The sequence below is a fragment of the Clarias gariepinus genome, chromosome 18 (genome assembly GCF_024256425.1).
Source record: "Clarias gariepinus isolate MV-2021 ecotype Netherlands chromosome 18, CGAR_prim_01v2, whole genome shotgun sequence".
Classification (NCBI taxonomy): Eukaryota; Metazoa; Chordata; class Actinopteri; order Siluriformes; family Clariidae; genus Clarias; species Clarias gariepinus.
In genome coordinates, this window is record NC_071117.1 from 19,596,876 (window position 1) to 19,612,743 (window position 15,868).

General features: G+C 40.7%; 1 protein-coding gene and 1 non-coding gene across 2 annotated transcripts; both read right to left on the reverse strand.

Annotated features, from left to right (window-relative positions):
• LOC128506228 (interferon-induced GTP-binding protein Mx3-like) lies at positions 1 to 10,851 on the reverse strand. The gene is made up of 14 exons (XM_053476570.1): positions 10,839 to 10,851; positions 10,684 to 10,739; positions 10,396 to 10,592; positions 9,613 to 9,750; positions 9,151 to 9,305; positions 8,921 to 9,059; positions 8,613 to 8,811; positions 8,452 to 8,530; positions 8,149 to 8,271; positions 7,918 to 8,050; positions 7,583 to 7,741; positions 2,312 to 2,388; positions 1,961 to 2,179; positions 1 to 638 (listed from the first exon to the last, which is right to left on the reverse strand). Exons 2-14 carry the CDS (start codon positions 10,737 to 10,739, stop codon positions 414 to 416), a joined length of 1,899 nt encoding a protein of 632 aa, XP_053332545.1. The 5' UTR covers positions 10,839 to 10,851; the 3' UTR covers positions 1 to 413.
• A 1,336-nt stretch (positions 10,852 to 12,187) lies between these two features.
• LOC128507102 (small nucleolar RNA SNORA17) lies at positions 12,188 to 12,309 on the reverse strand. The gene has a single exon (XR_008355780.1). It is a non-coding gene; the product is annotated as a small nucleolar RNA SNORA17 (small nucleolar RNA).
• Positions 12,310 to 15,868: the final 3,559 nt, after the last annotated feature.

Genomic DNA, 15,868 nt, shown 5'->3' on the forward strand with positions numbered 1-15,868 from the left:
AAAAAAATCACATCTTCAAAGTTGTAGGAATGTTCTGTAAATGAAATGATGTATAAATCCTTGAGAGAATTAACTAAGTCTAAAGTCTATAGTTGTAGTGCCACTTACTGTAGCGGCAAAGCAAGTAAACTAATTAAAATTGATAAAATAATTATTCTGGTTGAGTACCATCTGTACATCAATATTTCAAGTTATTTCAATACAAACAAAAAATTAATTTACAAGTGTAATTTTTATATTGAGGCATTTTGCATAAAAATATATTTTTTAAATTATTGTAGATCGTTGGTGTCGGTTCTGTAGGGCCACAAATCTACAGAGATTAGTGTTTCTAAACACCTCATTCAGTCAATAGAAAATAGCTGAATATAAATAATTGATATAAAACCTTGCTATGCACTGCCCCCCTGATTTTAAACAAAGTTGCTGAGTTTCTCTTGAGCAAGTGTAAGGCGGTCTGTGCGGTTCTGGATGTCAACACGACGTCTGCTGATCTCTGTTTCTTCACGCAAAGCCTCGGCCACGTTGGCACCGTCCATTAAACACAGCATCTCACTGCACAGCAGCTGCGCAGATTCCTTCAGCATGAAGTATCGGATCAGCATGGGCACCTGGTCAGCCAAGCGCTGCACCACAATCTGTCAGAAGAGGGGGGGAAAAGTCTTTAATAAAAGATTTCTAGGTTTTAGGGTTAATGTTTAAGATGTATTATTCAATTCAATTCAATTTTATTTGTATAGCGCTTTTAGCAATTTTCATTGCCGCAAAGCAGCTTTACATAGTCAAAAGAATTATTTAAGTTTGTATGAAATGTGAATTTGTATGAATCAAAATGGTCAGTTTGTCCCTGGTGAGCAAGCCGATATTATGTATGTCATAATAAATATGTTTATATCTTGTTAAACATTAATTATTCAGTAGATCAATTCAGCCTCAAATTGCAGAGACAAATAGTCTAAAAAAATTCAAATACCAGTTGGTACAATGTAAAAAAAAAAAAAATAATAATTTATTTAAACCTAGTTCCAAAATGTTTTTACACAAATTATGTCATTTGCATATTACATATTGTATGTCCTACTGTTTAAACAATACACTGCCTGGCCAATAAACAAAAAAAAAGTTGCACACTCTAAGGTTTAATTTAGTCACCTTTAGCTTTGATTATAGCACACTATGTGGTTGCCAGTTCATTTATGAAAATGATTTATCACGCTCACAAAACCACCCTATCACAACTGAATATACCATTAGGGAGGAAAAACTCCATAGATGTAAAAGCTGGTCATTCAGTACATTCAGGTCATCAGCTGACTTAATTTTATTGCCACATAATGTTGCTGAGTCTAGACCTGACCAACTGAAGCAACCGCAGAGCATAACACTGCCTTTAAAGGTTTGTACAGTGGTCACTATGCATGATTGTGTGCATTGCTTCATGCGCTTCCCTTCCTACCCTGACACACACATTGCTCTGGAATAGGGTCAGTCTAGACTCATCAGACCAAATGACCTTTATTATTGCTCCGAAGTCTCATGTTTATTCTCCCTATCTAATAACCAATTTTACTTTATTAGCCTCACTACCTAGAGATTTTCTTGTGGCTACTTAGCTGTTTAGTGCTAATCCTGTGGGTTCTTATCACATTGTGTGCATATGAGAATGCTCTTGTTGTACTTTCACTATTATACATAGTTTTTACTGTTGACTTGTTGTTATGCAATAAACCAATTGTTTAAATTATCTCCATTCCTGACTACATTTCTTCTATAAGGTTGAAGGTTCAGCCCAATTTCATTCCTCCCTAGTTGTTTTTTTTGCTTAATGTAGCCCAATAGTTTAAACTTTTTTTCGATTGATTGATTGATTTTGGCCAGGCAGTGTATCTATAATAATAATTGTAAATGAGTCAGAAATGCATTCATGAATCCATTAGCCACTTAAACTACTCAAATATACCTCGTAATAAGCCCGCAGCATTTCAGGATATTTATTTCTGTTGTCAAATCCAGCAAAGTTGTCTTCTGAAACTTTTTGTCCATTAGCAGAGTTAGTCTCATTCAAAGTCTTGAAGTAGATGCCATCTTGAGTGTAGACCAGTTGCTCCATCTCAAACTGCTCCATGATCCTCTGCAACACCTTGGCCTCCTGCTTTGACTGAATGTTGTCTATCTTGTTCTGGAATGTTGATTTTAAGTATTGATTATTGAGTTTTGACTATTTCAGAAATAGTTTACACTTTTGGGATATAATTGGGATATGCTTTAAAATATATATATTTTTTATAATAAAATTAAAGATAATATTTACCATTGCAACACACTGGAGAAAAGGGAAGTTAAGGAAGCAGGTTTTGGACACATCCTGAAACTGTTTCTGTATGGTTTCTGAAACATGTGAGTTTAAACACAATCACAGAATTACTGCATGGGCACTCTGACAAGTCTGAGACTGTTTCTATCATATCTGCCATTATTTTTTTATTTATTTAATGTTTTAATCAATTTATTTATTTTTAGCAATTTGTGCTGCAAAAGCTCTTTTGTTGGAGCAGTCCAGACAGAGTTTTTTTTTAAATATGCATCAGTGAGCTTTGTGCACCCTTGCTGGTTCAATTGATGTTCTTTCTTGGACCACTTTTGGTGGGTGCTAACCACTGCATTCTGAAAACACCCCACAAGACCTGCCTTTTTTAAAGTCATCTATCCAGCCAATTTGGCCCCTGCCAAAGTTATTCAGATCTCTATTCTTGCCCATCTTTCATGCATCCAATACATAAATATGAGAATTGACTATTCACTTTCTGCCTAATGTATGCCACCCCAATCACTGTAATTAGATAATTAATGTTATTCACTTTGTCTGCCTGGTTTTAATGTTATGACTGATTTGTCTGTTTTATGGCTGATCTATGGCCTATAACACAGGAATTGTCCCTGGGAATATGGGCTTGCATTGAGGCTGCAGCTAACAGCGCTAGCGATGCTAACTGTGCTAGTAGTGCTAATGGATGCAGACAGAAAACATGTTTTTTTTTTTTTTATCTCAGACCATAATGTGAGGAAAGCTTTCAGGAGGGTGAACCCCAACAAAGCAGCAGGACCAGATGGCATCTCAGGTCGAGTCCTCTTATCCTGCGGTGGACCTGATCACTTACAACAACAAGAAAGCCCACAAAACCAGAAGAAGATTAAAAACCTGGAGAACTGGTGTCAGTCCTCTTAAGCGTAGCTTGGCTCCCTACCCTACACCAAATTTACAGCAAGCGGTGCTGTACCAAGGCCAGGAAGATAGTGAAGGACCTTAGCCACCCCAACAATAAACTGTTCTCTTTGTTGCAGTCAGGAAAGTGCTTCTGCTTTCTAAAAGTTCACACAGAGACTGATGAGGAGCTTTTTTCCCTCAGGCTATTCGGGATTTCAAAGAGAACACCACAAAGGACTAAACAATTGGGTCTGTTTTTTTTTTTTTTTTTTTTACTCAAACAAAAATTAAAAAACCCTACGTTCCTGCTAACACATCAAAGTCAGGATGTATAATTTTCGTGCACATTTGCATATTCCTCATATGTTGCACAAATCCTCACACACATTTTTTTGTTCCTGTTTGGACATTGTTCTTTTTTCACATAAATAACTGAACTTTCAGTGAACTATCGGTTTCCTTTCTTTACAGTCTGTACTTTGTCCTGCAAAATTTATACACTTCTATTTTAATTATATTTCATTTAGTAACCTTTAAAATATTATATTTTTTTAGCTTACATTTTCAACTAATTTTTAGTTGTTGTTTTTTTTAGTTCCAATTTTTTTTATATTTAAAATATTCATTTTTTTATTGAATTGTACTCTGAATGCAACCACGGGGGGGGGGGGGGGGGGGAGTTGGGTGAATGCAACCACGGGGGGGCGCAATCCAGTGTCTTCTTGTGCCAGTCCCAAGTCTGGATAAATGCAGAGGGTTGTGTCAGGAAGGGCATCCGACGTAAAACATTTGCCAAATCAACGATGCGAATCAAGAATATAATTCCCATACCGGATCGGTTGTGGCCCGGGTTAACAACGACCGCCACTGGTGCTGTTGACCTACAGGGTGCTGGTGAAAATTGGGCTACTGTTGGTCGAAGAAGGAGAGGAGGAAGGCGTGTTCGTAAGCAGAGAGAGAAGAGGAAAGGCAGGAGTTTAGGAGTGATAGTAGGGACTTTGAATGTTGGGACCATGACAGGGAAGGGAAGAGAGTTAATTGATATGATGCAGAGAAGAAAGGTGGATATACTGTGTGTCCAGGAGACCAGGTGGAAAGGTAGCAAGGCTAGAAGCTTAGAATCAGGGTTCAAATTGTTTTACCATGGTGTGGATAGGAAAAGAAATGGAGTAGGAGTTATCCTAAAAGAGGAGTTTGTAAGGAATGTTCTAGAGGTGAAGAGAGTATCAGATAGGGTGATGAGTCTGAAGCTGGAAATTGAAGGAATAATGTTCAATGTTGTTAGTGGTTATGCCCCACAGGTAGGATGTGAGTTAAAAGAGAAGGAGAAATTCTGGATTGAGTTAGATGAAGTAATGCAGAGCATCCCCAGAGGTGAGAGAGTGGTGATTGGTGCAGACTTCAATGGACATGTTGGGGAAGGGAACAGAGGTGATGAAAATGTGATGGGCAGGTTTGGTCTTCAGGACAGGAATGTAGAAGGACAGATGGTGGTGGACTTTGCAAAGAGGATGGAAATGGCAGTAGTAAATACTTTCTTCCAGAAGAGGCAGGAACATAGGGTGACATATAAGAGTGGAGGCAGAAGCACTCAGGTCGACTACATCTTGTGTCGACGTTGTAACCTGAAAGAGATCAGTGACTGCAAAGTGTTGGTAGGGGAGAGTGTAGCCAGACAACACAGAATGGTGGTGTGTAAAATAACCCTGGTGGGTTACAGGGAAAGAGGCTAGCTAAGAAGAAGTGGGACACTGAGAGGACTGAAGAGAGTAGACGGGAGTACAGGGAGATGCAGAGTAAGGTGAAGGTAGAGGTGTCAAAGGCCAAACAAAGAGCATATGAGGACTTGTATGCTAGGCTTGACAGTAAGGAGGGAGAGGTGGATCTGTACAGGTTGGCAAGGCAGAGAGATAGAGATGGGAAGGATGTGCAGCAGGTTAGAGTGATTAAAGATAGAGATGGAAATGTACTGACAGATGCCAGGAGGGTGATGGAAAGATGGAAGGAGTACTTTAAGGAGTTGATGAATGAGGAAAACGGAAGAGAACAAAGAGTAGAAGAGGTGACTGTTGTGGAACAGGAAGTAGCAAATATTGGTAGAAGTGAGGTGAGAAGGGCGTTGAAGAGGATGAAAAGTGGAAAGGCTGTTGGTCCTGATGACATACCTGTGGAGGTATGGAAGTGCTTAGGAGAGGTGGCAGTAGAGTTTTTGACAAGTTTGTTTAACAAGATCTTGGAGAGTGAGAGGATTCCAGAGGAATGGAGGAGAAGTGTATTGGTGCCAATTTTTAAGAACAAGGGAGATGTGCAAAGCTGTGGCAATTATAGAGGTATAAAGCTAATGAGCCAGACAATGAAGCTGTGGGAAAGAGTAGTGGAAGCTAGGTTAAGGGCAGAGGTGAGCATTTGTGAGCAGCAATATGGTTTTATGCCTAGAAAGAGTACATCAGATGCAGTATTTGCTTTGAGGATGCTGGCGGAGAAGTACAGAGAAGGTAACAGGGAGTTGCATTGTGTCTTTTTAGATTTAGAGAAAGCGTATGACAGGGTGCCAAGAGAGGAGCTGTGGTATTGTATGAGGAAGTCTGGAGTGGCAGAGAAGTATGTTAGAGTGGTGCAGGACATGTATGAGAGCTGTAAGACAGTGGTAAGATGTGCTGTAGGTGTGACAGAAGAGTTTAAGGTGGAGGTGGGTCTGCATCAAGGATCGGCTCTAAGCCCCTTTTTGTTTGCTCTGGTGATGGACAGGATGACAGATGAGGTAAGACAGGAGTCCCCATGGACTATGATGTTTGCAGATGACATTGTGCTCTGTAGCGAGAGCAGGGAACAGGTGGAGGAAAATTTGGAGAGGTGGAGGTATGCTCTGGAAAGCAGAGGAATGAAGGTTAGCCGCAGGAAGACGGAATACATGTGTGTAAATGAGAGGGACCCAGGAGGATCGGTGAGGCTACAGGGAGCAGAGGTAAAGAAGGTGCAGGATTTTAAGTACTTAGGGTCAACGGTCCAGAGCAACGGAGAGTGTGAAAAGGAGGTGAAGAGGCGGGTACAGGCAGGTTGGAATGGGTGGAGAAAAGTGTCAGGTGAGTTGTGCGATAAAAGAGTATCAGCGAGAATGAAAGGAAAGGTGTACAGGACAGTGGTGAGACCAGCGATGCTCTACGGCTTAAAGACAGTGGCGCTGAAGAAAAGACAGGAGGCAGAGTTGGAGGTAGCAGAGCTGAAGATGTTGAGGTTCTCTTTGGGAGTGACAAGGATGGATAGGATTAAGAATGAGTTTATCAGAGGGACAACCCACGTTAGATGTTTTGGAGATAAAGTCAGAGAGGCCAGATTGAGGTGGTTTGGGCATGTTCAGAGAAGAGATTGCGAATATATCGGTAGAAGGATGCTGAGGTTGGAACTGCCAGGCAGGAGGTCAAGAGGAAGACCAAAGAGGAGATTTATGGATGCAGTGAGAGAGGACATGAAGTTAGTTGGTGTGAGAGAAGTGGATGCAGAGGATAGGGTTAGATGGAGGCAGATGATTCGCTGTGGCGACCCCTGAAAGGGAACAGCCGAAAGACAAAGAAGAAGACTCTCCAATGCAATTTATTCCTTGCAGAGAAATCCTTCTTTTCAAGTCACAGGCAGTTGTATAAGAATTTCACCTCGTATCATACTGTTTATAGCTGTGTATTTGACAAATAAAATGTTTATTTGAATATGAATTTGTACATTCTTATTGAGTCTTTGTGTACACGCTGTAGATGGCTACATATGTTCTGTGTGATTCCACAGCTAATATTCTAAATATTATTTGGTCTTAATCAGATATTTCTGTAAAAAAAAACCTAAATCATTAATTGCTCTTGTTCCAGAATACTGTACCTTAGTTAAATGTAAATTCCCTGTCTCATGTAAACAGGAATCTAAGATCTTTTTGAAAACAAAGATTACATACAGTAGATGAGTGGCGTGGGCCAGCCCTGGCTGGTTGTAATCCTGCCAATCAAATAAATTCTGAATCCATGCATTTAATTAAATCAAACTAAAATAGAGCAAGAAACTCCATTAATAGTTTTATCCAATAAATTTTGATTCAGATATTATTAGGAAGCTTTAAAAATTAATTTCCTATTTAATTCATACTATTTGCAGGCTGTAACATGCTAGCCATTGTTTGAGAAATTTGGCAATTTATTTATTTTCAAAGGTAAAATTGGTGACTGTTTCTGGTAATTAACTTGTTTATTTATGAGATTTATTATTTATTCCTTTCTTTTTGCTGTACGTTTTAGATAAATGCTGATAAATAAACAAAATTGAGTTGTTTGTACTATTGTTTCTACTAAACTTATAAAAAAATTAATAAAATTTGTGAAGGTTAAAATTTACCTCTGATGTCTTTGAGTGTGTCAATGGCTGTCATTGTTAGCTGTTTTACAAGCCTCTGCACCACCATCTCAAACACCTTGTAGTCACTGAAAGCAGGCAGCTCTCGTCCTCTGTGCTTCAGATCATATTCTTTCACCACCTCCTGGACCGTGTTGTGGACTGTTTAGGGTTGAAAATTTGACCACAATTCAACTTCCCCATCAGTTGAGGAGTTTCCACAAGGCAAACTGCTCGACTCCAAACCTAGCTAAAGTTTATTCGAAATACTTGTTCCTATTGTACATTCAATAATAGATTTGGGGGCTTTTGCTTCTTATAATGTACTGTGTACTTACATGATGCCTTTGTGTTGTCAAGATGATCATTCCATTTTTTGAACTCAGAACGAAGCAGTACAAACAAGTTGTCGTTATTGACCACCTCGCCAGATGCCAAGCAGTTGATCTTATCATTGAACTTTGTCAAGATCTGAAAGAACAAGCAATCATGAACAAGATATAGGCATATAGAGTAGTATTAGGTTTTAGATTAAAAAAAAATTAAATCAAGTACAGTATGCCACACACATCTATAAAAAAGATCTTTTTTTTCTGCGGGTCCAGTGGTGGGCCGGCTTCACACTGACTCAGCTCTTTTCTCATGCTCCACAGCTGCTTTTTGATCTCTTCTGAGATCAAAGGTAACGATTTCTAAAACAAACACACATAGAAAGATTCAATGCATCTAGCAACCTTCTGGAATACTCAACCTTTTCATGACAGATTTGTTACTGCTTCTTTGATCATTTTTTTACATAATGTTAAACTGATCTCAGCTATACTGAAACCTAATCATGCATATAAGTAAGTATAAAAAGAGTAAAAGCATACTTTAATATGATCTACCAGGTCTTGAGTCAGTTTGGTGGCAAGGCACTGAATACTTGCTTTCTCTTCATATAACAGGCAACTGACAGTACAAAAAATTAAAGTAAGTTTTTAGTCACCACAATTGAGTCAAGTGTTATGAATAATGAATTAATTGTTCATACCTAAAGAATTCATGACGTCTGAAGAATTCTCTCTCTACCCGAGTAGCCTCAGTCAGAGAGACCTTGTCATTAATTTGTTTTTGGCCTCGGCACTTCACGATGATGTATCCTTTACTTAAAGGGATCACTTGATTTCGTACTATTTCCAAGATGTTTTTCTCTGTTCCCCTGTCGATAAGGTCTGGCTTCGTAAGAATAGCTGTTAGAACAAACAATCCAACAAATAAAATACATTAATAATATTAACAAAAAGAAGTTTAAAAATAATGATGTTGCTTTTTATTGTTAATTATCTACTGTAGTTTTACCCAATGTCCTTTTTCCTTCAGGATCCACTTCCTGTGCCATTTTCAGAGCTTCTGTTGTTGCTATGTCAACATTACATGGCACCACAACTAAATTTATAGTTTGATCCTTCTGTATATATTTTCCTATGAGATTTTTGATCTAGACAACAATAAGACAAGCAATGTTGAAATTAATTCAATTAAAAAAGATGAAGTATTTAAAAAAGAGACTATTTACAATTTACACTAACCTGATATCCAATGTCATCTGGTTGACCTTTTACAGGAACTCGGGCAATCCCAGGAAGATCGATCAGTGTGAGGTCACACACATCATGAGCCATGATCTCCAATCTGATGAGTTCATCACTAATTCCAACACCTTCTCCAGCCAGCTTATTCTGGGCTGTTAGAAAGATGTAATAAGTATTATAAAAATATACATATTGTCTCGTTCGTTGAACCTTTATAAGGTATTAATATGGCTTTTAAATATTTTGTTACAGAATTATAAATAGTGATATATAGTGCTTAATAGAACTTGTTAGGGTAGAAATGTTTGGGCAATGGGTCTTTGTTAATACACATTATCACTGGGAAAAAAAAGTCTAAATCAGAACCTAGCTAAATATTCTCTTTTTAAACCGTAAGAAAGGATTTTTATGTGTTTGTTTTTATCTGGTTATTGTGGTATTTTCAGGAATTTTACCAACCTGCCTCCACGTAACCCTCAACCAGTGATGGGTCATCAAACTCAATAAACTCTTCTCCATAAGATATTACAGCTTTCCACTGAACACCCCATTTAATTTTCCTCAGCTTTAGTTCCAGTGGACACCTCGTAACAATACCTAAAGTTAAAAAAGTGAATTATACCTCATCTTTTTATTTCCTACTTCTCCTAAAGTCAGTCAGACAAAGAAGTAATGTCAGTCTGTCAGTGTGTGTGGGTGGAAAAAAGAAGTCAGAACGTTGTGGTTTGCAACTGCCAAATACAGTGGAACCTCAGATTGCAAGTAATTCGGTTTGTGAGTGCTCCAGAAAACAAAACAAAAAAATTTAAACATTTTGACTAAACAAGCAAGTCTTGATATATGAGTACCAAGTATCATCTAGAATTATGTGGCACGCATGCACTTCTTTTTTTTATGCCAAGCATCACAGGATCAAAACTGAGCCAATGGTTCTTTCTCTCTCTTGCACTGCGGAATTGGCGGAAAACGTCTCCCACAGTTGGTCTTAAGTATGTGTGCGTCAATCATTTAGTTAACATCTGTGCGTATGTATACTGTTTACTATAACACTGTGACACTGTGAGCACTGTATGTGTGTATGCGGGTGTGTTTAAAAGTCGCCTACACAGCAGCCCCCTTCTCTCCTCAAAGAGGACTCTCCTTGCTCACAATCCAACTGTACTATAAAAAGCAAACGACTCAACTGTAACAAATATATGATATATTTATTAATTTGTATGAGAAATAAAAAAAAACACCCACCACTCCCTCGGGGTAATGCTACTCCAGATAGTGCTTCCAACACAGAGCTTTTCCCAGAACTCTGATCTCCAATTACTGCGATAGTTGGCAAAGCCAAATCTTCTTCAATACCAATCAGTCTCAAAGAGTCAATTAGATCAATCAAAGGACGAACCTTCTCATCCAAATGAGTGTGGAACACCCCTTCCATTTGCTTACTGTGAATAAATAAAATGCATCAAGTTTTACATATAAAAAAAATCACATGACACAAGTTCATGATTGTTTTATCACCAACGTTTTACTAACCTGCTTTCACCAGCATTAGGAATGTTTTCATAACTACTTTTCTCACTTTCCATCATCTGGAGAAAAAATTACATGTATAACTATTGTATCGTTTCTTAAGCATTTTCTAAAGTATGCATGTAAGCATGTCATAGAAACAAAGGCTTTTTACTTACCCAACTGTGTACAGCAACCTGATTACCCAAAGGATGTGAATAAACTGTGATCCAAGTGGCTCTTTTTATATTGTATGCAGACACACACACCATCAATAAAAATACCTACGTTTGTGCAATAAGTTAAGAAAGCAAAAGTAAAACAGCTAAATGTCTGTCCTTTATGTCCTCTTTGGACTTTCCTGGTAGTAATTTGATAGTAATTATACCACTTTAAATATCCTATTTATCTCCCACACCCTAGGGACAGGACGAATTTTAGAAAAATCAAAAAAAAAAAAAGGAACTCAGTGACGCAAACACTAAGGACAGCTAAAATAACATTTCATTCACTTTATACTTTTTATACTTTAACAGATTTGAAAAGATACTAACATTATTTTTTATTACTGATGTTTTTTTTTTTTTCATTGAACCAGATTAGACCAATAAACATTTATGGCAGGGAGGGAAAAATCAAACATTAAACAATACTCTGAAATAACATGCAGGTACAGCATGGGAATTATTATATTTGTTTTATTGCCACTATTATATTTATTTATTAACTTGATCGCACAAAGAGATGACATGAGTCAGTCGCTGACCTGGTTCTGTATGAGTTGCTTTTAGTTTTATTTATTTTTTGCAATTGAACAATTGCAAGCCCAGAACTCAGTTAAAAATCCACTTGTTCTACTTAACACCTTCACACAACATTCCATTCATATAAATGGTAAAATAAACAGTCCTAACACTTATCATTAAAGCAATTATCATGGCTACCACCTCTATAAATAAGAACAAGCCTTTCCTTATACAATTAGATCTTCTGAGTGATATTATTTGGCAAAGTATATGTAAGAAATAAACCACAGAATGGGGTGCTGGTAAAGAAAAATGAACTAAGATAAGTGGTATGACATTACTGTCACTGCGAGTTTCTTTTAACAGATTTCAATGATTTTTTTAAAGCATCATCACATTATCGAGTTGGAGATGTTTGTGTGCCCTCAAGAACCTGGGAGCAGTGTTGTCTGGAGCCATGTGCTCCTGGTAGGGTCTTCCAAGGCAATGAGGATGAGGGGCCAGACTAAGTATGGGTAAAAAAAAAAAAAAACGCCTGGTGACCGGGTCTGCCTCAACGGACCAGACCCGGGCAGCAGAAGCTGGCTCTGGGGACGTGAAATGTCACTTTTTTGTGGGTGAAAGAGCTGGAGCTTGTGTGGGAGGTGGAGCATTATCAGTTAGTTCTGGTGGGGCTTACCTCGATGCACAGCATCCTCCTGGGTAGGGGTTGGATTTTATGCTTTATTCTTCTCAGAGTTGCCCAGGGTGTGAGGCCCCAGGCAGGTGTGGGAATACTCACTATTCTCCGGCTGAGTGCCATGGCCCTGAGGCAGGTACTAGGCGTAAATATAGCCCTTTGTTCTATGCCACCTTAAGACACAGAAATGACACAGAGCCATACTGTAACGACTCAAGGGACAATAAAATATTCATACTTGTCTCTTCTTTAGTCAGCAAAGCATATTTAATAAACAAAGTGATTTTATGCTCTTTTATTGCTGGCATAAACCCTCCTGACCAAGCGGAGAACTGCAGGAAGGTTCTATCCTATTTCCCTGTGAATAATAAATACACAAGATACAAAAGATAGTTCCCCCCACTTAATTTTATCCAAAAGGTCATTTTACCACTGGTGTATTTGGCAAAATATTTTTCCACTTGATGAACTTTTACGTATGACAAATCCCGAAACCAATCTGTCATTCAGCTCCCAAAATGAATGCAGTATATGAACAAGTAACTAATAATGGCCGAACAGTTCCAGTGAAGCACAGGAACAAAGGTTTCATCTTTATATACCGTGGGAGCCACCTTAAACAGCCGGCTGGAATATGGCAGGTCCATGGCAGAACCATGACAAGTCCATGCACGTTCCTTGCACGGAATGTGATCCCCCGCGATGATGCAGTTAACGATGCCCCGCCCCATAAACGCCGCCATGCGCTTTTTAAAAAGATGGTTACAATGCTGTAAAATCCCACCAGGTGGAGCATTGACTGCTTCTGTTAACTGCAGTGTCCAGGCAGCCCTAAACAAAATGTTCAATATATAGTCATTGATCAAGATGGCGCCGGTGAGGTCGGCTGCCGTCACGACTGCTCCGACCGCCTTTTCTTTGTTTTTGTTTTTTAAGTTAGTTTTCAGCATTTTAAAACCAGTCAAATCATCACCATTGAGTACATTAGGTATAATAGAGACACTCTTGTTTTTATTGGTATACAATGTACTCACAATTCGATGTTTTTAACTCCGGATCCGAGCTGGCCAAGTGAGATTCTGAGGGAGAACAAAGGACGCGAAGCGGCGGCCCCGAGGGAAACGAGCCGGCGTCAGGAACAGGCTGAGAGCCTGTGCACACCGCACACCTTTGCCTAGCATCCTGCTCGCCAACGACCAGTCACTGGTAAACAAGCTTGATGACCTCTGGGCCAGGATAAAGTTCCAGAGAGACATTCGGGACTGCAATCTCCTCTGCTTCACCGAGACATGGCTAAACCCACCGGTGCCGGACCACGCCATCTAGCCGGCCGGAGTTCTTCTCGGTTCACCGCATGGACAGGACACGAGACTCAGGGAAGTCAAGGGGAGGCAGTGTGTTTAATAGTGAACAGCAGCTGGTGCAACAGCGCCAGCGTTGTTCCTCTTACACGCTCCTGCACACCAAACCTGGAACTACTGCCCATCATGTGTCGTCCTTTTTACCTTCCTCAGAGTTTACATCGGTCATAATCAGCGCCGTTTATATTCCACCACAAGTAAACACAGACACTGCCTTATTCGAGCTGTATGAGGCACTCACACAACACCAGACACAGCACCGGGACGCTGCGCTTATTGTGGCGGGGGACTTTAATAGTGCCAACCTCAAACGTGCAGCGCCAAACTTTTATCAGCATATCTCCTGCCCCACCAGGGGCGAAAGGACACTGGACCACTGCTACACTACAGTCAAGGATGGCTACAAGGCACAATCTCGTCCACCGTTTGGGAAATCTGACCATGCCGCCATCTTCCTCATGCCAAAATACAAACAAAGGCTGAAACAGGAAGTTCCGGTTCAGAGGGAGGTTGCACGCTGGACGGACCAATCGGGATCAAAACTTGATCATGCAGACTGGGACATGTTCAGAAACAGCTCCGATGATGTTTACGAAAGCTGTTGTGGAATTCATCGGGAAACTAGCGGATAATACCGTAGAGAAAAAGACTATCAGAACGGTTCCCAATTAGAAGCCGTGTGTGGATAAAACCATCAGCGATGCTCTGAGATCTCACACCGCTGCCTACAACACGGGACTTGTGTCGGGGTACATGGAACCATATAAGGCTGCGTCGTATAACGTGCGGAAAGCGGTGAAAGAGGCGAAGCAGCGCTACGGGAGAAAACTAGAGTCACGATTTCAACAGAGTGACTCTAGGAGCCTGTGGCAGGGACTAAGGACAATAACATACCAACACACCAACATCCGGTATGACGAACGCGGACGTGTCTCTGGCAGACGAGCTTAACACCTAATGCTAGCGGCGCTAACGGCTGCAGACAGGAAGACACTGCCAGCACCGGTAGCGCGCTCATTATCTCCGAGCTTGACGTGAGGAGAGCCTTCAAGAGAGTAAACACCAGGAAAGCAGCAGGACCAGACGGCATCTCAGGTCGTATTCTCAGAGCCTGCGCAGACCAGCTAGCACTTGTGTTCACAGAGATACATCTCTTTATCTCAGTCGGTGATCCCCACATGCTTCAAAGAGTCCATCACTGTTCCTGTCCCGAAGAAATCTCATCCTGCTTCTTTCAACGATTATTCCCCTGTAGCCCTCACCTCAGTAGTGATGAAGTGCTTTGAGCGCCTGGTCAGAGACTTCATAATTTCTTCACTACCCAACACACTGGACCCTCTACAGTTTGCATACAGCCCAAACCGCTCCACAGACGATGCAATCTCCCATCTCCTACACACATCATTTACTCACCTGGACACTTGGAAAGGGTATTATGTTAAAATGCTCTGCATTTACTACCATAATTCCCTCCACACTCACCACCAAGCTGGAGCACCTGGGACTCAACTCATCTACTGTATGTGTCAATAGATCTCAAATTTTCTGACTTGCAGACCACAGGCAGTAAAGATGGGCGGACTTGTCTCAGCCTCACTCACTCTCAGCACTGGAGTCCCCCAGGGTTGTGTTCTGAGCCCCCTGCTGTACTCTTTGTACACCTATGACTGCGTGGCCACTACCAGCTCCACCGCCGTCATCAAGTTTGCTGACGACACTGCTGGGTAGGCCTGATCACAAACAACGACGAGACGGCCATCCTGGAGGAGATTGGAAATCTGGAGAACTGTTGCCAGAGGAACAATCTCCTCCTGAATGTCAGCAAGACAAAGGAGCGAATAGTGGACTGTACAAAGCAGGAGAGGAACTACCAGTCATCAACAGAAGCCCAGTGGAGAGAGTGGACAGCTTTCGATACCTCTGTGTTCACATCACGCAGGACCTATCATGGTCCTGTCACATCAACATCGTGGTAAAAAAGGCTCGGCAGCGTCTGTACCACCTCAGACGCTTGAAAGACTTTAGACTGCCCTCCAAGTTGCTCAGGAATTTTTACTCGTGCACTATAGAGAGCATCCTGACGGGAAACATCACGACCTGGTTCGGGAACAGCACCATGCAGGATAGACGAGCTCTACACAGGGTGGTGCGATTAGCTGAGCGCATCATCCGCACCCGAGCTCCCTGACCTGCACTCAATCTACACCAAGTGGTGTGAAGAGATCGTGAAGGACCTCAGCCATCCCAACAATGGACTGTTCTCTCTGTTGAGGTCAGGGAAGCGTTTCCGCTTCGCGAAGACCAACACAGAGAGATTTTGGCATCAGAATCTTTTACCATCCATGGACCCTATGGACACATTCATACCAATCTACACTCACATCTACACTTACATGTTTATGTTTCCATTTTGGACCTTTGCA